Source organism: Scyliorhinus torazame, chromosome 16 (assembly GCF_047496885.1).
Source record: "Scyliorhinus torazame isolate Kashiwa2021f chromosome 16, sScyTor2.1, whole genome shotgun sequence".
Taxonomy (NCBI): Eukaryota; Metazoa; Chordata; class Chondrichthyes; order Carcharhiniformes; family Scyliorhinidae; genus Scyliorhinus; species Scyliorhinus torazame.
The window spans coordinates 16,279,887-16,301,658 of record NC_092722.1 but is presented as its reverse complement, the minus strand read 5'-3'; the positions used below and the strand labels follow the sequence as shown (position 1 = coordinate 16,301,658).

The 21,772-nt window shown below is 45.2% G+C and overlaps 1 protein-coding gene and 1 long non-coding RNA gene across 4 annotated transcripts in view; one reads left to right on the top strand and one right to left on the bottom strand.

The window, feature by feature from the left end:
• LOC140392336 (uncharacterized) overlaps positions 1-16,341 on the bottom strand; it is a 54,722-nt gene extending 38,381 nt beyond the window's left edge. The window contains exon 1 of one of the 2 annotated variants that reach the window (XR_011935293.1): positions 16,303-16,341. This is a non-coding gene — a long non-coding RNA (uncharacterized lncRNA). Of the gene's footprint in view, positions 1-13,318; positions 13,482-16,302 lie in introns of those variants that run through there. The other variant, XR_011935292.1, reaches the window with a different exon arrangement.
• Positions 14,812-20,965, top strand: LOC140392335 (CD276 antigen-like). 2 transcript variants are annotated; one of them, XM_072477646.1, is made up of 3 exons: positions 14,812-14,931; positions 16,901-17,114; positions 19,402-20,965. In XM_072477646.1, exons 2-3 carry the CDS (start codon positions 16,987-16,989, stop codon positions 20,855-20,857), a joined length of 1,584 nt encoding a protein of 527 aa, XP_072333747.1. In that variant the 5' UTR covers positions 14,812-14,931; positions 16,901-16,986; the 3' UTR covers positions 20,858-20,965. The 2 variants fall into 2 exon arrangements, with proteins under 2 accessions (XP_072333747.1, XP_072333746.1); XM_072477645.1 differs by lacking the exon at positions 14,812-14,931 and having other exon boundaries at positions 16,566-17,114.
• The last annotated feature ends 807 nt before the right edge of the window (positions 20,966-21,772 follow it).

Here is a 21,772-nt window from a genome sequence, read left to right as displayed (position 1 = left end):
TCTGGGATTAACCTAGTGAATCTCCTCTGCACACCCTCCAGCGCCAGTACGTCCTTTCTCAGGTAAGGAGACCAAAACTGAACATAATACTCCAGGTGTGGCCTCACTATCACCTTATACAATTGCAGCATAACCTCCCTAGTCTTAAACACCATCTCTCTAGCAATGAAGGACAAAACTCCATTTGTCTTCTTAATCACCTGTAAACCAACTTTTTGCGACTCATGCACTAGGTCACCCAGGTCTCTCTGCACAGCAGCATGTTTTAATATTTTATCATTTAAATAATCTCTTTTGCTGTTATTCCTACTAAAATGGAATCATGTAAGCAAAGTTGAGCTACAAAGGCAGGGTGGCCACTGAATGCTCATGGCACCAGTGCGACACACGAGCACCAACTAAAATCCGTTATAATCAGATGTTGACACCCACCAGTAAGGTCATAGTGCACACCACTGACATGCTTCAGGTGCTTGGGTAAATCTGGATTATTAGTCCAGTATTTTAATCACAATGCCTCACAGTGCCAGGCAGCCGGGTTCATTGCTGGCCTCGGTGACTATGTGGAGTTGGCATTTGCTCCCCTTGTCTGTGTGGGTTTCCCCCGGGTGCTCCGGTTTCCTCCCACAGTCCAAAGATGCGTGGGATTATAGGAATAGGGTGGGGGGGCGGGGGAATGGGCCTATGTTGGGCGCTCTTCCGGAGGGCCATGGTGGGCTGAATGGACAACTTCTGCACTGTAGGGATTCTATGGATACAAGTTGTTCATAAAACCACAGAATATCACAACACCGAGAAAGGCCATCCATTCGTTATGAACATTTATCTGTCCACGAGCCATGTATTCTTTAAGCAATTATCCGATTCCCCTTCAAAGGATTTATGGGCTCTGCTTTAATAACTGTTCGGAACTGTGAATTTCACAGTCAAACACTGTGTAAAGGATTTCTTTCTAACTTGTCCTTTAATTTTTCTTGTCATTTGAAATGTGTGTCCTCTTGTTACTGTCTAACTGACCAGGGGAGGCAATCTCACTATTTATCCCATTAGAACCTTTCATAATCTTGAAGAGCTATCAGACCATCCCCCACACCAAAAAGCCCTGACTTCTCAAAGAACAACAAAGAACCAAGAAATGTACAGCACAGGAACAGGCCCTTCGGCCCTCCAAGCCCGTGCCGACCATACTGCCCGACTAAACTACAATCTTCTACACTTCCTGGGTCCGTATCCTTCTATTCCCATCCTATTCATATATTTGTCAAGATGCCCCTTAAATGTCCCTATCGTCCCTGCTTCCACTACCTCCTCCAAAGAGGTGACTCTTCATAACGGGAGCCTTTCTCATTTCTCATAGGTAAACTTACACCACACCTTTCACATTTCAGTTACTACTTCTATCATTTAATCTGTAATAGTTTCAAGTTCTGATAAAAGGTCATGGACCTGAAACATTGGGCAGAAATTTTCTGCAAAGATGTAAGACTCGTCGCTGGGGACAAAAGAGGGAGCTGACCCCAGTCCAGCAGGCAGCAGGACCCCGGAGTGTCATTTTGCTGGCAACGGCCAATTAACAGGCAGAGTCGCCATCCAATTGAAGATGGGAGAATCTCCTCCCATAGCCCCCCCACCACCCCACCGGCATCCATCATCTCTGAGCTCCCACCTAATCAGAGAGCTAATGGTGAGCAGTGCTGAGGCTCCATCATAGAAGGCAGGAAGCATTAAAGCCAGGATACCCGTGAAAACTCTTTTAGGGAAGCTGGGTCCATGCAGGCAAGCCCTGGTAATTGGGAGATGGGGCAGGATTCACCCAACCCCTGCCGGGTCAGAGAATCGCCAGGGGCTGGCGTGAATCCTTCCGGTTGCTGAATTCTCCGGCACTGGATATTCGGCGGGGTCGGGAATCACGACGCGCCGATCGGCGAGCCCCCCCTGGCGATTCTCCGGCCCGCGATGGGCCGAAGTCCCTCTGCTGAAATGCCAGTCCCGCCAGCGAGAATCAAACCACCTCTCTTACCGGCAGGACTAGGCGGCACGGGCGGGCTCCTGGGGGGGTCGCGGGGCGATCTGGCCCCGGGGGGTGCCCCCACGGTGGCCTGGTCCGCGATCGAGGCCCACCGCTCCGCGGTGAGCCTGTGCCGTGGGGGCACACTTTTTCCCTCCGCCTCGGCCACAGCCTTCACCATGGCCGTCGCAGAAGAGGCACTCTCTCTCCCCCCCCCCCCCCCCCCCCCCCTGCGCATGCACGGACTTCCGCTGGCCGGCGAAGTCCTTTCGGTCCCGGCTGGCGTGGCGCCAAAGGTCTTTCCCGCCGGCCGGCGGCGCGCCAACCACCCTGGCGCGGGCCTAGCCCCTCAAGGTGAGGGCTTGGCCCCTAAAGGTGCGGTGAAATCCGCACCTTTGGGGCGGCCCGACATCGGAGTGGTTCCCGCCACTCCATCCCACCAGGACCCCCTGCCCCGCCGGGTAGGGGAGAATCCCGGCCATGGTGTTTTTCAGGCAACAGCGCCTTAAGCACAGGAGCGGCCATTGCCAGGGCCCGATTTGTTGACCATCAAACAAAAGTCAAGGAGGTTTGCCCCCCCCCCCCAGGAAGCTGCAGGGAGGGGGCCATGGTTTACCTGGCAGTCTCCTCACGTGGCTGCAGGCTCTCCCAATGTGAACAAAACAGCTACGGGATTTGTAATTGGCCCTTCATTTGCTTCTCGAGGAGATCAATTGGCCACCTGGTGGGCAGCTATGCCTGTATTCCTGCCACTGGAAAGATGCCATGGTAGCAGGAAGATGTGTGCTCCCCCCCCCAGCAACTCCCTCTGCCATGTTGCCCTTGTAACCCTTCTGCCTCCACAGACTGGGAACATTCACTCGGTTTCCTTCCCACCACGAATGCTGTGTGGCCTGCATTTTCTGTTTATGGGAAGCACGCTCTGGCCGGGTCCGCCCGGCGATCGAGAATCCCACCCGAGGTCAATGGACTTCTCCATTGTCCACATCTCGCCCGTGGCGTTCTTGCGGCGGGAGGTGCGGATGGATCCAGCCCTCTGTTTCTGGTTTACAGCATTCACACTATTTTGCCATTGCCAAAATCCGCTATTATTTTGCTCCATAAATATAAGAAAACCCTAGTAAATTTAACATAAGTTTCAATAACTACTCATTCATGAATGAAACATTTTTTGCTTTTGAAAGGTACATTACAGCTGATCCAACCCAACAGCTCATACACTATCCCCCTCTTCTTGCAGCCAATCTCAATGCACCAGCGCCCTCTGTAGGTAAATGCTAGGATTACCCGTTACTGAAATTGTGAGTCCCCAATCCCAGTTGCAGCAAAGTGTCTTTTATCGTAAATTGGTTCCAATGCTGAGCCTTTCACCAGTCATAGGCACCGGGTTTGGTAAAAGGGCGATGGACTTTCCTGAAGAGTTTTCTTAGATTATCAGGCATTTCTATGAAACTGAAGTGCTCTGCTGACTTGAACTTCAAGAGATGTCAGCAGTGACTTTCCTCTGAACTTTTCCTGTTCTGTACATCCAGCTGAAAGTTCAAAGGTCATTTTCAGCCTCAGCAGGGAACTAAAATCTGGTGGTGTCAGATTGGATGCCTTTTGGCCAATAGAAGAGCAAATCAGACAAGGTGAGCACCGGCAACCTGATGTCGCCGGTTTTCAGCTGCCTGTCAAAGTTTACAGCATTCCCATGCAGTCCCGTAACAGCCTCCCCGAACAGGCGCCGGAATGTGGTGACTAGGGGCTTTTTCGCAGTAACTTCATTTGAAGCCTACTTGTGACAATAAGCGTTTTTCATTTTTCTTTTTTCAAGTTACTCGCGAGGCTCCAGTCCAGCGTCCATTAGGAGAGCAGCGACCCTGTGAACATTTCTAATGCAGCAACTCACCTTGACTCACACAACACTGTGCCCTGCCAGGATTCCAGTAATGTCATACTTTCACATGCCAAACTTTCTCACTCTCCAAGGGAAACTAAACTTGCTCAATAAGCGACATGGCGTACTACGGATATGCAGATAGCATCTTGGCCTATCTCATTCTTTAAATATTCATCATGGAGGAGGTCCATGTTCTTAAATGAGAACTTTTGCGTCCTGAGGACCCAGGCTCGTAGCCTCCATATATGATATAGCACTGCTTAGATTTAGAGGAGTGCATCCAATAACATATATCCCCTAGCTTCCGAAGTGAGACCCCTACTGCAGCAGTGTGATAATGGGTGGGATTTAATGGAAAGAAACAGAGTCCCATTTTGGAAGCATTTCCCTGCGCTTGCAGAGCCAAGAGCGACCCCATTATTAAACGGGACTCTGCTTCTTTTCCGGGCCTGGGCGAGAAATGCCCTGCCATTTTTGAATGCCATCCCAATCTCTGAACTTCCCCCACCTCTCCCAACCCCTCCCAACACACCAAATGGGGGGACCTCTATTCCCCAGCATCCTACCTCATAAGGGCAGGGCAACCCTAGGCCCAATCCACAGCATGCCACGGTGGCACCCAAGTAGCACTGCCGGAGTTCCTGGGTGGCAGTGCTATTTTGCCCAGTTGGTATCAGGTGCCAGGGTACCACCCTGCCCAGAGCCCAAGCACCCATTGGCCTGTGATTTGGGCCTGTGATTGCCCCCTCCCAGTGATTGCCCCCAATTGCAGGTACGTCTGGTCCAGGTTTGGGGAAACCAGGGCTAAACAGCACCCGCTTGGGGTCTCCGAGCTGAGGCAATTCGATCCCACACCTGGGTAACTTTTTAAAAATAAATTTAGAGTACCCAATTCATTTTTTCCAAGTGAGGGGCAATTTAGCGTGTTCAATCCACCTACCCTACACATCTTTGGGTTGTGGGGGCGAAACCCATGCAAACACGGGGAGAATGTGCAAACTCCACATGGACAGTGACCCAGAGCCGGGATCGAACTTGGGACCTCGGTGCCGTTAGACTGCAGTGCTACCACTGCGCTGCCCTACACCTGGGTAACTTTGGCACAGACATATTCAAGTAAGCCTAACTGCTCACTTGATTATACAAATCTGGGGCGGGATTCTCCACCCCCCGCCAGGTCGGAGAATCGCCGGGGGCTGGCGTGAATCCCGTCCCAGCCGGTTGCCGAATTCTCTGGCATCGGATATTCGGCGGGGGCGGTAATCACGTCGTGCCGGTTGGCGGCCCCCCCCCGGCGATTCTCCGGCCCGCGACGGGCCGAAGTCCCGCCGCTGTCAACCTATGCCAGCCGGCGTGGATTGAACCACCTTTGGGACAGCGGGACATGGCGACACGGGCAGGCTCCGGGGTCCTGGGGGGCGATCTGGCCCCGGGGGGTGCCCACCGATCCACGGGCGGGCCTGTGCCGTGGGGGCACTCTTTTCCTTCCGCCTTCGCCATGGTCTCCATTATGGCGGAGGCGGAAGAGACCCCTCCACTGCGCATGCGCGGGGATGCCGTGAGCGGCCGCTGACGCTCCCGCGCATGTGCCGCCCGGCAAAGTCATTTCCGCGCCGGCTGGCGGGGCACCAAAGGCCTTTCCCGCCAGCTGGCGGGGCGGAAATCAGTCCGGCGCGTGTCTAGCCCCTCAAGGTAAGGGCTCGCCCCTCAAGATGTAGAGAATTCCGCACCTTTGGGGCGGCGCGATGCCGGACTGATTCGTGCCATTTTTGCCGCTGGTCGGCGGACATCGTGCCGATTACGGAGAATCCCGCCCCTGGATCCCTCCCATTGAGGGCAGGATTCAGATTGCGACAATAGGGGCTGGTTTAGCTCACTGGGCTAAATCGCTGGCTTTTAAAGCAGACCAAGGCAGGCCAGCAGCACGGTTCAATTCCCGTATCAGCCTCCCCGAACAGGCGCCGGAATGTGGCGACTAGGGGCTTTTCACAGTAACTTCATTGAAGCCTACTTGTGACAATAACCGATTTTCATTTCATTTCATTTCACCTTGCAAGATCTCGTTAGATCTCACGAGGCATAATGAGCGTCACGCGCCAGGCGCAACTAGTCCGAGAGATTGCACCCAACATCTCTACTTCTCTCACCCTCTCCTGATTGAGAATGAAAATTCAGTGTCAATCTGTGCCAGATTTGGAGGAGCCTCATGTTACATTGTGGAGGTTTTGTGGTTCAGTGGGTCGTGTCCCTGCCTCTGAGTGAGATGTTCTGGGTTCAAATTCCACCCCAGGACTTGATGGCCAAAGAAGGTGCATTCATAATGCAGCCAAACAACCTGTAAATCTTTCCAACGTGTTAATGGCTGGCGGGAAGAACGGGAGAGAGACCCCTAGTCAGCCATGCTTGATTTGGAGAGGCACCCTCAAGCTGTAAGCACCTAGTGACAGATTAGCGACATCTTCCATGAATTACTAGCTACAGAAACAGACATACGTCTGCCTTAGTGCACCATTAGATGTGGGAGGAGAATTGAGAATGTATGGAACATTGTTCGTCTTACCCAATAACTGGCTCAGGCTGCCCAAGTTATTTTATAAACAACTTAAGTAGAGTTGAAGCTTTCAATACCACCAGTCTGGACTGACAGAGATGAAGGATAATGCGCCAATCCTTTATCTAGGGAAATTAATTTCATCAATTTGACTATACTCCGAACCATCAACATCCTGAACCATCTTCACTTGGAACTGTTTTTTTTTCTCCACTTTAAACTTTCACCGCTCTGACACACTAAACTATTTTCAGATTCCACACTCTTAATTCAATCCCTTCTGTTCTAATATAAAAAAAAAATTGTGGATGCTGGAGATCTGAAATATAAATAAATAAAATTCTGGAAATACTCAGCAAGTCTGCCCGCGTCTGTAGAGAGAGAAAAACATTTTGAGGCAAATATGACTCTTCTTCAGAACTGCTCTTTTGTTCTATGCCTTATTACTCATCTATATTTATGTACGATCTTTGTTTCCATGAAATATTAAAATATGCTGGTTTATTTTTGAATGTGTTTATTGGAACATAAATGTTAAACAACTGTCATTAATTACTATACCATGGCGACTTGCTTTTTAAGTCAACCTAGAAATCAAAGCACATAAGTGTTCATTATCTTATTTTAAATTCAATCCCAGTGAGCTGTAATTACAACTTTTCTGATGACATTTTGCGATAATGTGGGAGGGAGGGGGTAACGACTGTCTTTGCCAAGTGTCTGGCCCCTAACCTTGATATCAGATCTATTGTATGATTATGATTTAGTTTGGAATTTGCTCTTGGGCAATTTGGGAATTTGCTCCAGAATTTGCTCCTTTTAAAGCTTAGTGATATTGAAGCTTTGAGCAACCAATTATTTAAAGCCTTCATTATGGCCAATTGCATGGAGCTGGCAGGGAACTGAACTTACTTTACATGATCTGCTTGTGGCCTGACATGTTATAGAGCAGTGAATTCTGAACAAATAAAACCATTGTATTTACATCTACCTTTTACTGTATAAAAGAGGCTGGCTCCCTTAATTAGGCTGAATAATATCCCTTTGATTGCTGCCAAGATTGCCTCGTTCAAACCTGAAAGACAGCCTGTCCATTTTACTCAGAACTGGAGGCATCCTGTCCCTTCTGTTACTCATTATGATTAAATACTTACTGATACACAGACTGCCTGTTTGGTACATAGAGGAAGGGCTAATTTTAGTTGTAGCAGCATTTGAAATAAATAACTTACTCCAAAACTCTACTTTGGTGTAATGTTATCAAAAGAGATCGCAACACAGCAAAAGGGAGGTTAGTCTGGACATCTTAAAACTATTTACTGGCTCCTACAGGATAATACTGGTAATGTAGAAACCCAGCCAGGAGTAGCCAGTGCAGAGTTTAGGGGCTGGAAATGGGATAGTGCCGGCTGGCCTACCAATTCACACTGGGGACACGGAACAATCACTGTGTCAGTAACAAGCAGTCTGCCTGAAAAATTGAGTCTCAGGGCTTGTTATGAGACTGGGAAGCTGAAGATGCTTGCTCTGTGCTCTACAGCAATAACAGACCACAGGTCAGTCCTGTGAATAGGTTTCGAGGGCATCAAATCAATTATGCCCAAGAATGGGTTTGTTCATGTTGACTGCAATTAACTTATCTTTAGGTGGCAGGCTCAGGGGTCACTGACAAACCTTAGCTGGAGGTCTATCATGCTTATCAATGGCCAATTTCTCCCAGATACCCATGAATTGGCATGAGTGTGCCAGGAATTGACATATTCAAGAGACCTGGGGCGAAATTCTCCAGTATCGGCGCGATGTCCGCCGACCGGCGCCAAAAACGGCACTAATCAGTCCGGCATCGCGCCCCAAAGGTGCGGAATCCTCCGCATCTTGGGGGGCCAAGCCCTAACCTTGAGGGGCTAGGCCCGCGCCGGGCTGATTTCCGCCGCGCCAGCTGGTGCGGAAATGACATCTCCGGGCGGCGTATGCGCGGGATCGTTAGCGGCCGCTCACGCCATCCCCACGCATGCGCAGTGGAGGGTGTCTCTTCCGCCTCCGCCATGGTGAAGACTGTGGCGAAGGCGTAAGGAAAAGAGTGCCCCCACGGCACAGGCCAGCCCGTGGACCGGTGGGCCCCGATCGCGGGCCAGGCCACCGTGGGGGCACCCCCCGGGACAGATCGCCCCGTGCCCCCCCCAGGACCCCGGAGTCCGCCCGCGCCGCCTTGGCCCGCCGGTAAGAGAGGTGGTTTAATCCACGCCGGCGGGACAGGCATTCTAGCAGTGGGACTTCGGCCCATCCGGGCCGGAGAATCGCGGGCAGGGGGGGCCAGCCAACTGGCGCAGCGCGATTTCCGCCCCCGCCGAATCTCCGGTGCCGGAGAATTCGGCAACCGGCGGGGGCGGTATTCACGCCAGCCCCTGGCGATTCTCCGACCCGGCGGGGGGTCGAGAATCTTGCCCCTGATGCTTGTTTTAAGCAGCTGTCTGGACTGTCTAAAACTGGACCCAAAGATCTAGCAGTGGTACCAACACCTGTACAAATTGGGCACTGCTCATCCTACTGCTAAAGTTTTACACTTTGGAAAACAGGCACAATCTATATCATTTTATACTCCTATTTCTCCCCAGCTACCCTAAATAGATTCAATTAAAAATGGTAATGCTTGTCTAAGATATGGCAGGGGATTGTATACGATTTTTATTTAAATTGGGAAACGCAGGTTAAGGTCTTCAGCGCATGGTTTGAAAACAAACAAATTAGGCATAAATTATTTCAAAAGAGGAAACCAAGATAATTGGGGATTTGGGGGGGGGGGGGGGGGGGGGTGGGGGGGGGCGGTGGTGCAGCATTTCCAGTGGAAGGCATTGGTATCGCACCTTGGTTGAGAAGAAGCTGAAGGTGCAGGATCCTAACCTATACCAATCCCAACCACCAATTACCCATGCAGCCTCCATTAACCCCTGGTCCACCACTACCATTGATTTTAAAACTCTCATCCTCATGTTCAAATCCTCCTCACATGGCTTCACACTTCTCTGTCTCTAAAATTCTCTAGCCCAACAATTTTCCAAGAGCTCCTCTTATGCACCCCCTCTTCCTTTCATAGAATCATAGAATTTACAGTGCAAAAGGAGTGCATTCGGCCCATCGAATCTGCACCGGCTCTTGGAAAGAGCACCCCACTTAAGCCCACGCCTCCACCCTATCCCCGCAATCAAGTAACTCCACCTAACCTTTTTGGACATTAAGGGCAATTTATCAAGGTCAATCCACCTAACCTGCACATCTTTGGACTGTGGGAGGAAACCGGAGCACCCGGAGGAAACCCACACAGACACGGGGAGACAGTGCAGACACCGCACAGACAGTGACCCAAGATGGGAATTTGCACCGCTATTGGCAGTTTCGCCTTTAGCCCTATGGGTGGATCTCTCTCCCGAAGTCGCTCCATCCCTCATGGCTCTCCGCCTTTAAATCATTTCTTGAAACCTTCCTCTTCTAACAAGGTTTTTGTCACTTGATTGAGTCTCTCTTTCCTTGGTTCCATATTAGATTAGCCTCCTGTTTGTCAGCTGCCTTGGGACATTTGATCATGTTAAAGGCACTATATAAATGCAAGTTATGGGCAACATGGTGGAGCAGTGGTTAGCATTGCTGCCTCAAGGCGCTGAGGTCCCAGGTTCGATCCCGGCTCTGTGTCACTGTCCGTGTGGGGTTTGCACATTCTCCCCTTGTTTGCGTGGGTTTCGCCCCCACAACACAAAGATGTGCAGGGTAGGTGGATTGGCCACCCTAAATTGCCCCTTAATTGGAAAAAAATAAATTGGGTTTTAAATTTAAAAAAAAATAAATGTAAGTTATTATTGTTGTTTATATCTTTGGTTTTTCTTTGCAAGCCACTGACATGTGCTTTTGACACTTTTACAATCCTCATCGCAAACAAGCCCTGAAATGTTAACTGAATGTCCTGAGGCACTGCTGCCTCACTGTGCCAGGAAGCCGGGTTCGATTCCCATCTTGGGTAACTGTCTGTGCGGAGTTTGCACGTTCTCTCCGTGTCTGCGTGTGTTTACCTCCGGGTGCTCCAGTTTCCTCCCACAGTCCAAAAATGTGCAGGTTAGGTGGACTGGAAATGCTAAATTGCTTCTTAGGGTGAGGTTCCAGGGCAGGGGATTGGGCCTAGGTCGGGGGGGTCTTTCAAAGGGTTGGTGCAGACTCTTTCTGTATTGGAGGGTTTCTGTATTGGAGGGATTCTATGATTCTGTGCCAAATCCTTACAAAAATTAAGAAAAAAAATGAAAACACTGATGTCAGACATTACTGAAAACCCCATCAAGAAATAAGTAAAAATGATACGTAATATCTAAACCAGGATTTAAATCACAAGCAAATGCACTGGAGGGTTGTACTAAATTCCGCTTGCTTATTACATACTGATCTCAACGGAACAGACAGCACAACAGGTTGTTCATCAGACAGGGGTTTCCCATTACAATCAGCTTGTTTGTTTATCACAGACCTTACTCTAAGTTATTATTTGTTGTGTGCTGCCATACTATTTATAATGTTACAAAGATTATGCAGCTAGAATTGCAATACACCCCAGAGGATGCAGTGCTAAAAGGTTTTTGTCAAACTATTTTTACAATCTCAGGTAGGATTGCCACCTTCTGTCAAATTTGGAAAGAGGCAAGTTAGGGCTAGAGAGAGGGTGATCATGGCTTTCATCTAATCTTTGTTTTGATGGTATAAATTAATGGAATGTCCTTAAAAAAGTAAAATCTTCACATCAGGAGACATAAGAGTAAAACAGATTTATGGTTAAAAATTCACCAGATATTTAATAGTGATTATGGATATTTAATTCCTTTGACCGCAGTAGAACTGAATGTTAGCACTGATTCTAACAAGCCCTTGCCATTGGTTTTGTGCCAGTGTGAGACAAATTTCTACCCTTTACAATTTATATATCAACATTAGGAAGAACTTGTATTTATATAGATCGTTTGTAGTTGGAAGAGAAAGTCACAAATAAGACAGCAGGAAATTGAACCAGATCAATCGGCACAGTTTGTAACAGTTTCAGTGATTTGTTACGTTTTTTACATATCAATTACTTTGTAATCAATGAACTAATTGCTTTTGAAATTTAGTCACTGTTATTAGACTGGCAAACGTAGCACACATCAAGGCTCAGAGACAGCAGCAAGATGAATGCTGGGTAAATTTGTACAATTTTGGTGCTGTTAGTTAAGGTTAGAATATTATTCAAGAGACCTGGAGAACTTCAAATAGTGGAACCTTTTATAATCACATGAACATGCAGCTCGACCTTTGTTAGACAGCACTTTGCTCAAAACTGGGGTATAATATTTTGTGACTGAGAATGCTTTGGTCATCTCGGACAAGGTCCAAATTGTTCAGTTCATAATCTGCTTCAGTGTCCTCTTGTGTTCAAAGGGATGTTCTGTGCTAAACGTTTCTGGAATTAAATACTGTTCATAACATTGAGTTAAGAATTTAGTGGTAGAAATCATTTGAATTAAGGGATCTTGAATAACGAGGAATAAACTGTATCAGGGTTTCTGCATTTAGTGTTTTTTGTAATGGACTTGATTCATTTAATCCTTGGATTTAGTGATCTCTAAGCTTTTCCCTCTATTGTACCACTGTGCCAGGATGATATATGGGCACCATGCCTGCAGCTAATGCATAAAAAATCTAATTATCTACTAAAATACCGAATTCTGGAATTATTATTTAAATGGTCTTTCAGCAAAGGCTTTGTGAGTTGGGGGCTTAGACAGCCATCTTGTCACCTCAGCTCTATGTAGAAGGTTTAACATGAGCATCCATGCTGATCTGGCTTAATTTTATGCATACTAATGTATCACGGTGCTTGCAATTTCTTGTAAAAATGATTAAGCTGCTAATTAAAACTCTTTATAACTTGTTTCTCTCGATCTAAGCCAACAGCCACCACGATAATTAACATGCAAATTACCTCAGGGGAACAAAGTCACAGGGGTCCTCTGCTCTCAAACGGCTGCAAACTGATTTAATTATTGCCTGAATACCAAAACATCACAATTATGAATGGTGGCATTTGTTTTAATGGACAATGAGATAATTATCCAAATGACATTTTGGGAAAAACTTCTTTTAGTTTAATTTTTATAGCTAGAGGCTAAGATGATGACGTGACATCAAACATTTTGATGTCCAATTTACTTTATCCAAGGATGATAAACTCAATGGGTTTCAGATAACAACCGAGGGGCACATATTGATTGAGATTAAAGACAATGAATGCTGTTACATTTGGAATGAAGGGCACTTAAACATTCCAGAATACACAGGCAGGAGGAAAATATCTAAAGGTGGAGAGTTTGATGGAGTCCCATCAAAGTGATGGTGGTGAACTGGGTAATCTAGATCATTTTTAAATCTCTTGCTCTTTCTCTTGAGTTTTTGTCATGTTTTTAAAAAACTGTCCTCTACTGATTATCTCTAAATTCACCCCAGTTATTTTCTCTTATTTTTTACACTCAAGGACAATTAATAAATGCTGGTCTTGCCAGCAACACCAACATTGCGCATGTACAACAACATTGAGAATAACATCTGAAAAAACTCCAAAGATTAGCTAAGAAACTGACTTCAATGAACCTAAAGTGTGTGACTGCCTCCTAACCTAAATTTGAATTTCTCGGACAGTGGAATTTTGTGTTTGAAATAAATGGAAGAAAACAAAAAGGTAACTTACACAATCTAGAGAAAGAACCTTATCAGCAAACCCCCCCGTCCTTTCTCACTTGGGTGCTTAACTAGCTTCTCCTTAAATGTATCCATGCTATACTCCATGTGACAATGATTTACATATTCTTACCAATCCTTGTGGAAAGAACTTTCTCCTAAATTTTTCATTGGATTTATTGGTCGCTCTCCGACATTTGAAGTTGCTAGTTTTGATCTTCCCTATAAATAGAATCATCTTCTCTACTTTTACCTTGTCAACCCCCTTTTCAATTTTAAAGCTCCCCAGTAGGTCAACCCCAACCTTCCCTAGTCTAGAGGAGAGCCCCAGCGTGCTCAGCCTTTCTTGATAGGTATATCTGGTGTCATCCAAAAACACAACAGATTACAAACAATGCAAGATGAAATGATGCAACCACATATGAGGTTTTTCTTCATTGTTTATCATTTATTTTTCTGAAACACGTTGCAATTCAATTTGACCGTAAACAAAAAAATGCTGAATTGCAGTAAGAGACATGCCTTACTGAAAATCACAGTAACTTTCAGATTGGCTATTGAGTGCTTTTGTCACATTGAAATTGGCCCCTCCTCAAACTGTTTGCCAAACATTGATCAAGTCATCAACCTTTTTAGCTGTATTTTTTTCAAACTGCAGAACAGGATTCAATTGTTCCTCGAGGTTCTAACCACCATATTGGAATCAGTTGCAGATTCTAGTTTGTTTTCCCATTTTTACCATCTCTCAAAGACACTGGCCTTCACTGCAGGACAGTATCATTTGTAGTCTGATATCTCAAATAGCCATTCTGTATGTGTAAAAGCCCAGAGAGCCAAGGAGGTGAATCAAAATGGCAGTTTATTTTCAGCCAAAAGAAAAGACCGTAACATGACATACAGCACATGTGTCCCAACTGGGACAACTGATCAAGCCGGTCTCAATCCTGGTCAGCTTTAAGGGGTTGATTCAATGAGCCGCAGCTGATTGGGCTTCCGCCCATTAGCAGGGAAGCTGGCATTCCACGAGTCCCAAGGGGAGATAAATCGGGTCGTTCCCATAGGTCTCGTGAGGGTCATTACAGTATGGATGAGTCCAGACAGTAAGTATCAAGATGGCTGTTACATGATGGTGGGGTCCAACACTGATGAGACCAATCCTATCCTCACCTAAAGTCGACTCATGCACAGCTGTTGTGGCGACTTGGAGCTTGAATGAATATTTTTCTTCCCTTCTTAAATGGGGGAATTGATGTGAGTTGTCACTCAAAGATCAGGACTTGAATTCTAAGCCTGTCATTATTCACAACCTTTGGAAGAGTTAGTGATGATCTGTTTAATTAGATGATAAACCCTTTATCTCTGATCAAAACCCATAACATAAATGAGATGCAAACATTCTGCAGATAATGATGAAGGCGTTCCCATCTCCGACTGACTAGATTTATCTCATTCTGTGATGCCACATAAAGAAGCCTATGATGTCATCAAGCAAGAAGATTTGGTTCCAATGATGAAACAATCTTACACAGCGACATCATGAACATCTATCAACTGAGATTTTATGTTGTGAGTCATTGCAATCACCTATTATTTTACCAGCTCAATGTGATTGTTATTAAATTTTGGGGAAGGTGGGGGAGAGGGACTAAATGAGCTGCTCTTGCAGAGAGCCATCACGAACACGACAGGCCGAATGGCTCCTATGATCTAACCATTCCATGACTCCATGCAGATACATTTCATCAGGTGAGATGAATACCTAACATGGGTAGTGGTGCTTTTAAAGATGGTACAGTATTAACTTGATTGGATCATTGCAGCAAAGCTTAAAAAAAAAAATTCTCTAAAGGGAAAATCTACGGTATATTGAGAAAGACATTGGAGTGGTCAACAATAAAGTTCTATCCAGAATGCAATTCCTAGGTACATATCAACCCCAAAAAACAAACACAACAGGCAATTTCAAGACAATTTAAGATACTTTAAAGGGCGAGAATGGGGGTTGTGAAGAGAGTTAGAATGTGTTTAGTGTGGATCTGGCAATGTGAGGCATTGTGGAGGCTGTGGGTGATTTCAAAAAGCATAAGGGGGATGTATGAAATAGATCAATTTGCACCTTCATACCTGTGGAATAGGCTTACCATGTCTCCAGAGTTGTGGAACTCATGGAATTGGAATATTAGGCAGAGAGGTGAGGAATTTGCAACCTACATGATATTTGATGAGGAGACATGGACAATATGCTAAAATGAGGGATTCAACAATAGCAGCTGGGCCTTCAACTGCCCACTGAAATTCCTTCCCCAAACCTCCCAACCTCTCCTTCCTCTTTTAAGATACTCCTCAAAACGTAACAAAGCTTTTGGTCACCTGTCCTAATATCGCCTTATGTGGCTCAATGGCAATTTTATTTGGTAATGGTGCTATGAAACACCTTGGGACATTTTACAATTTAACAGCGCTAAATAGGAACAGGTCTCCTACATTGTTGCATGAAATGAAATGAAATGAAAATGAAATGAAAATCACTTATTGTCACAAGTAGGCTTCAAATGAAGTTACTGTGAAAAGCCCCTAGTCGCCACATTCCGGCGCCTGTTCAGGGAGGCTGGTACGGGAATTGAACCCGCGCTGCTGGCCTGCCATGGTCTGCTTTAAAAGTCAGCTATTTCGCCCTGTGCTAAACCAACCCCTGATGAACATTGTAGCCACGGGAATATTTTGAGGTCATTTTTTTCCGAGGAAGCACAGCAATAACCTGAGTACACAGTTCTTATTTGGGACAGCACGTATTTGCATTAAAATTGAACGTGCACATTTCAGGCTGCTAGCTTTCCCTCTCCGAGCACATCACCAGTAGAACACAAGGGGTAATAGCAGGCTGATGATGAACAAGTGCCAGACATATAGCTGGCAAGCAACAACCTGCCTTGAGCAAGCTGCTACAGGAAGAGTCCTGCAGCCCTTTTGTACAAAATGAGCAACCTTTCGGAAGAACCAGAATAAGTGCAAGAAAGGCACCTGTTGACACTCCAGGGAAGAACCATGCTAGGAAAGAATATCTTAGTATGTGTTCATTTTTTAACATATTTGTATGAAAACTGAGTGTGCACTTACCATTTTACAAGATGGTTGGAGTTGTACAGGAGAGGATGCAATAATTGATGCTGACTTATACAACCAGAGAATAATTACTGTAATGCTTATGGAGGAACATAGAGGGCTACCTTGTGCTCATGTTCTAGAATGCAAAGTAGATTGAATGATTGTTCCTTTATTTGATAGTGAGGAAATAATGCACAGGTGTTAAACAGAAGAGTTCAGTGGTGAGATATGTTCTGATGTCCCTGGCAGCAAGTCACTGAGGAGGGTTCTATGTGAAGGTCATAGTGATGTTCACTTCAACTAACTTCTATCTCCAGAGCAGTTAAGGCCATATTCTAAGGACCGTCCAGTTTTTTTAATGTAGCAATGTCATGCAGAGAACAGCAGTATTCACCCATGCAGGTTCCACAAGCTACAACGTATTACAGAGGCCCTTCTTTATAACAGGGTACCGAAATCACCACTTTCAGTCCATAATCATCCACTCATTGACTGCTTTTGAGGGACAAGTACCTTGGTGTAATGTTCCTCTGTTGCTGTTCAGGCTACTCTTAGTGGTGTCATCCATCTTTTGGATGAAACTTTAAAACAATGCCATTTGTCTTCTCAGATTGACACAGGATTTTGTGGTACTATTCGATGAAGAAATGGGGAGTCCCCTGTGTCCTGGCCAACATTTAACTGTCAACCAACATCATGAAAATAGATATTCCAGTCATATTCATTCGTCCATCCATCCATCTATCTCACCACTCATCCATCCATCTCACCACTCATCCATCCAGCCACCACTCATCCATCCAGCCACCACTCAATTACTGGAGGTAATGTTTTGATTATGTTGTCTGGGGTTGGGTGTTGGGTTCAAGGAGCAAAGGATAGACAGCTTTGACCATTTTAGATCATATTATAAATTTGGCATGAGTTCCCATGTATAAATGCTATACTTTCAATATCATAGGCAGTGAATTTCTGACATTCATTGCTCATATGTATTTTCTGCTGGCAATGCAAAGTTTTAATGTTAACTGAAACATTTATGATTTGTTCATTGGATTCCAGTGACATGGAATGATGGGCCAGGTGACACTTGGAGTTCAGCCAACCATTCACAATGAAGCTACGTGGAGAAACAGATGTTTGGCCATCTGTTTCTGATGATACAGTTCCCAGATGGCCTAATTATGAATGCTTGACTGAACTCCGAGAATCACTAATGGACCTCAAATGGAGTCCTTTTTTGGTCTTTATGAGGTTATAAAAAGTTACTATTTCTTTGGTCTGCTCTTTCAGCATTTGTACGTTTATTTGGACAAGATTTAGACATGTATAATGGGTAAAGTAAGGTATCTATTATTAAAATTATGAATGGCAGTGTCTGATAAATTTTGTCATGATCACTTCAAGACTTACCATCGTTATTATATGGCTCATTGGTTTTCTGCATGGTATATACTGGGTGAGTGAGAATGGAGGTGGTACAGGGCATGGGTGGAATATGGGAGCATGGGGGGGGGGGAGGGCGCGGTGTGGAATATGCGGCAAAGGAACATGGTGTATGGATAATATATTTGAACCGTACCTTTCAAAAAGTTCCCGAATCCAGGTTACAGCCCATGACTTCTCTGAGGGAGCGTCCTCGAAAAGTTGGCCTAACTTCACAAAAATTGCAGAGGGGTGAGAATTGCCTATCCTGGAAATTGAAGGTTAGGAGTGCAGGGTGTGGGCTCATTGCTCATTACAACCCTTATAATAATAATAATAATAATAATAATCTTTTATTGTCACAATAATGAAGTTACTCTGAAAAGCCCCTTTGGTTTTATCTCGTGCTGGTGAAAATTTGCCAACACTGGGAATCGGAACGGGGATCTCACCCACCATTTTTAAAGGCTACCGGGTTGGACCAATTCACAAAAAAACAGTCCCAGGTCTCTCTCAAGGCCTTGAGCAGAAAAGTCTAGATTGACACTCCACCGCTGTACTGACGGAGTGCTGTACGGTTGAAGTGCTATCCTTTGGATGAGACCTTTAACTGAGGCCCTCTCTGCTTTCTCTCAAGTAGATATAAAGGATGCTATGAAGAGTAGGGGATTACCTTTTGTATCCTGGCCAATACGTATGTCTCAACTGACATCACTAAAACAGATTATCCAATCATTATCACATTGCTAGTTGTGAGAGTTTGCTGCACACAAATTGGCTGTCGTCTCCTATGATACAACAGTGACTAGACTTCAAAGTACTTTGTTGGCTGTAAAGTGCTTTGGGGTGTCCTGTGATTGTGAAAGATATTGGATGAGATTCTCTGGCCTCCCAGTGGCATGTTTCCCGGCAGCGGGAGGCGGCCCACCGCTTGCCGGTGGCGGGCCCTTCTGGTCCCGCTGCTGTCAATGGCATTTCACATTGAATCCACCCCATGCCTCCGGGAAACCCGCGGCGGGAGTGTGCTGTTAGCCGGACCGGAAGATCCCACCACCGTGAACAGCCAGAAGATCTCGTCCATGATCTCAAACTAGAAGGAGGCTACCAGGCAATGAGGAAAGCAAGTAATTGTAAAAAGAGAGATGGTCACTCCTAGGCCCTAACTCCCCTCTCTGTGTATCAGCAACCACTGTTTCAGGTTGTGCCCCACACTTAGCCCTGGAGATCCTTGGGGTCAGTGGAGGGAGAGATAGAAGTCAAGAGGATCAAGCTGATTTAGCCCAGCACAGCCCTTCCCACTGTTAAATTTCAGAGGGATAATGTGGGGTCATGAAAAATAGTGGAACCCAATGGTTTTTGTTCTGTAGAAGCATTGTAAGGGAGAGGGATTGTTACTCGGATGATACCAGACCTGGATTAAGTTTTGTGGATATATTTAAGATGAATATTCTGGATTTTAATCAATTACCGAGAGGATAAAATATTATATATGAAGAAGAAGACTCCCTCCTGGAGATTAATTGGGTGATGTTGAATCAATGGTGTGTAGATGTAGCTTGATGAGTTCAAAAACCTATTTTTTTGCATCTTTTACTATTCTAAACTGGGTAGTGTTCTTCTCATACCTTTAACCCAATTTCTATGACAAAAGGACATTCTTCCCCTGACAACTATGTTTATTTTTAGGTGCATGGTGGAAGGTAAAGTCCAGGTGGCGGACAGAATCATCAAAGCCATAACTATCGACAGGATCATGAGACTGCTTCCAATTATCTACCTACATGCTTTGTACCTGTTGCTGCATTTCCAAAGCAGAAAAATGGAAAAGTTAAGGGATCTGATTATGATTAGGCATGAATCAATTGTAGGAGTCGAGGAAGGTCATCAATTTACAGCATCATGCAGATTCAGTGATATTATATCAAAATCAGGCAGTTTTGATATTGAATGGGAGCGAACCAAAGAAGGCCACACCTTAGAGAGGTTACTCCATCACTCCATCAGTCCTAATGAGGAAACAGTCCAATATCTATCTGAAAAAGTCAAAACAAGAGTGCGTGGCAGCTATCTGAATGCAAGTTTTTCCAACTTGAACCTTAACCCAACATTACTGGAGGATAGTGGAAAATATTTTTGCTACGTCAATGGTCTCAAGAGCCTCACTATTACTCTCTTTGTTTGTATACCATTCAAGGATATTTTTGTAGATTATGAACCTAAAGAAGTAGTGGAAGGAACCAAAGTGTCAATATACTGTGCAGCTAAGGAAGGGTTCCCTGAGCCCTTGGTTCAGTGGATTGCTGCAGGTGAGGATATTACAAAAGAGGCAATCACTGTTACGGAAATACTACCAGGCAAAATATTTGATGTGAAAAGTTCTGTTGTGGTAACTGTCAAGAAGGGAGTAAAGTACATCTGCAGCATTTGGAATAAACATATTGAAAACTTGTTGGTGGATTGGGTATTGCCTTTGCCAGGTGTCACAGTCTCTACACCATATAAAAACATAGTAGGAATAGCAGGAAGTAGTGTTGAACTAATTTGTGATGTTTCTATTCCGGAGAGTGATCCAGTCACCATTGCTGAGCTGGGTTTCTACTGGGTCAACATGGATCCAAATAGCAAAGAGCACTTGATCTATTCCTTTGTAAATGAAGAGGAAAATCTAGATGGTCAAGATTTAAGATATGAAAACCGAGCATTCTTGTACTGGGAGGACTTTTTGGAAGGGTCTCCAGACTTGAAGATAAAAGATGTCTCAATTGAGGACATGGGAGTGTATATCTGCAGGGTTACAAAAAGAGAGAAATTAATTGGTGAAGATCTGTTGGAACTTCGAGTAGCTGCACCCTATAGTAATCCAGTAATCACATATGGACAACATGCTACCAACTTCCGTAATGTGTTTCTCATCTGCCAAACTAAAGGAGGGTTCCCTCTCGGAAACATCAGTTGGCTAGCAGATAATGGAAACGACATCACTGCTCGCTCAAAAACAAATGCAAAGCTGTCTGATGGCTATTTCGATTTCAGAAGTGGTCTACATGTTTCTGTGGCTGAGGGGACTCGGTTCACCTGTGTCATATCAAATCCTTGGCTGCCGGATAAATCAAGCTCAACAGTAACTTTTATTAGTGAATAGTGAATAGACTGCATCTACATTTACTGGCTTGTGGAATATGTGTTTGGAAAAAATATTGTATGATTTGTTCATAAATGATTAAAAATGCTGTCCCTTGTATAATAAAAGCATCAGCTGCCATGTTTCATTGATTCCTCCATTCACATTACACCCCTTCAGTGGATTCAACCACTGATTCATTTGCAAGCTCCCCACTGAACCAGCACATTTTGATCCTCCTGATGCCCTTCTGTGGACAATGGAAATTTTGTATCATTTTTCCAGAGAGTGGAGCATCTTTTATACTTGGCACCTAGATGTGAAGCAGGTACTGCAGATCGACTGCATTTTATAGCAACCAGCCATTTACATTGATGGAAATGACAATTGGACGGTTCCCGTTCCAACTCACCTGTTTCACTTCCAGGCGGCAAGTTGAAAATCTAACCCAGTTTTTTTACATCTCTCACAAGTCTAATTTTCACAGCCATGTATCATCTTTAAGGATTCCACTTTTCATCCATCTCCTGTTAGTGAAACTTTTGGCCTAACTATGGTTTCCTCTTTTTCCCCTCACCAACCTGTAATTCTCTGTATCAACTTATACATAGCATCTTTAAGACAATGCAATATCCCAAGGCTCTTCATATAAAACAAAGTCTGACACAAGAGACATAAAGAGATTTGGGTCAGGTGACCAAAAGTTAGACCACAGAGATTTTTAAAAATTGTATTCAGGGGATGAAGCAGTGTTCGCTGGGCCAGTGTTTATTGCCCATCCCCAATTAATCTTGAAATGAGTAGCTTTCTGGGCCATTTTACAGGGCATTTGAGTCAACCACAAATCCATGGAGCTGGAGTCACATGTAGGCACTAGACAAGGTAAAGATAGCAGATTTCCTTCCTATATGACAAGAATAAACCAGATGGATCTTT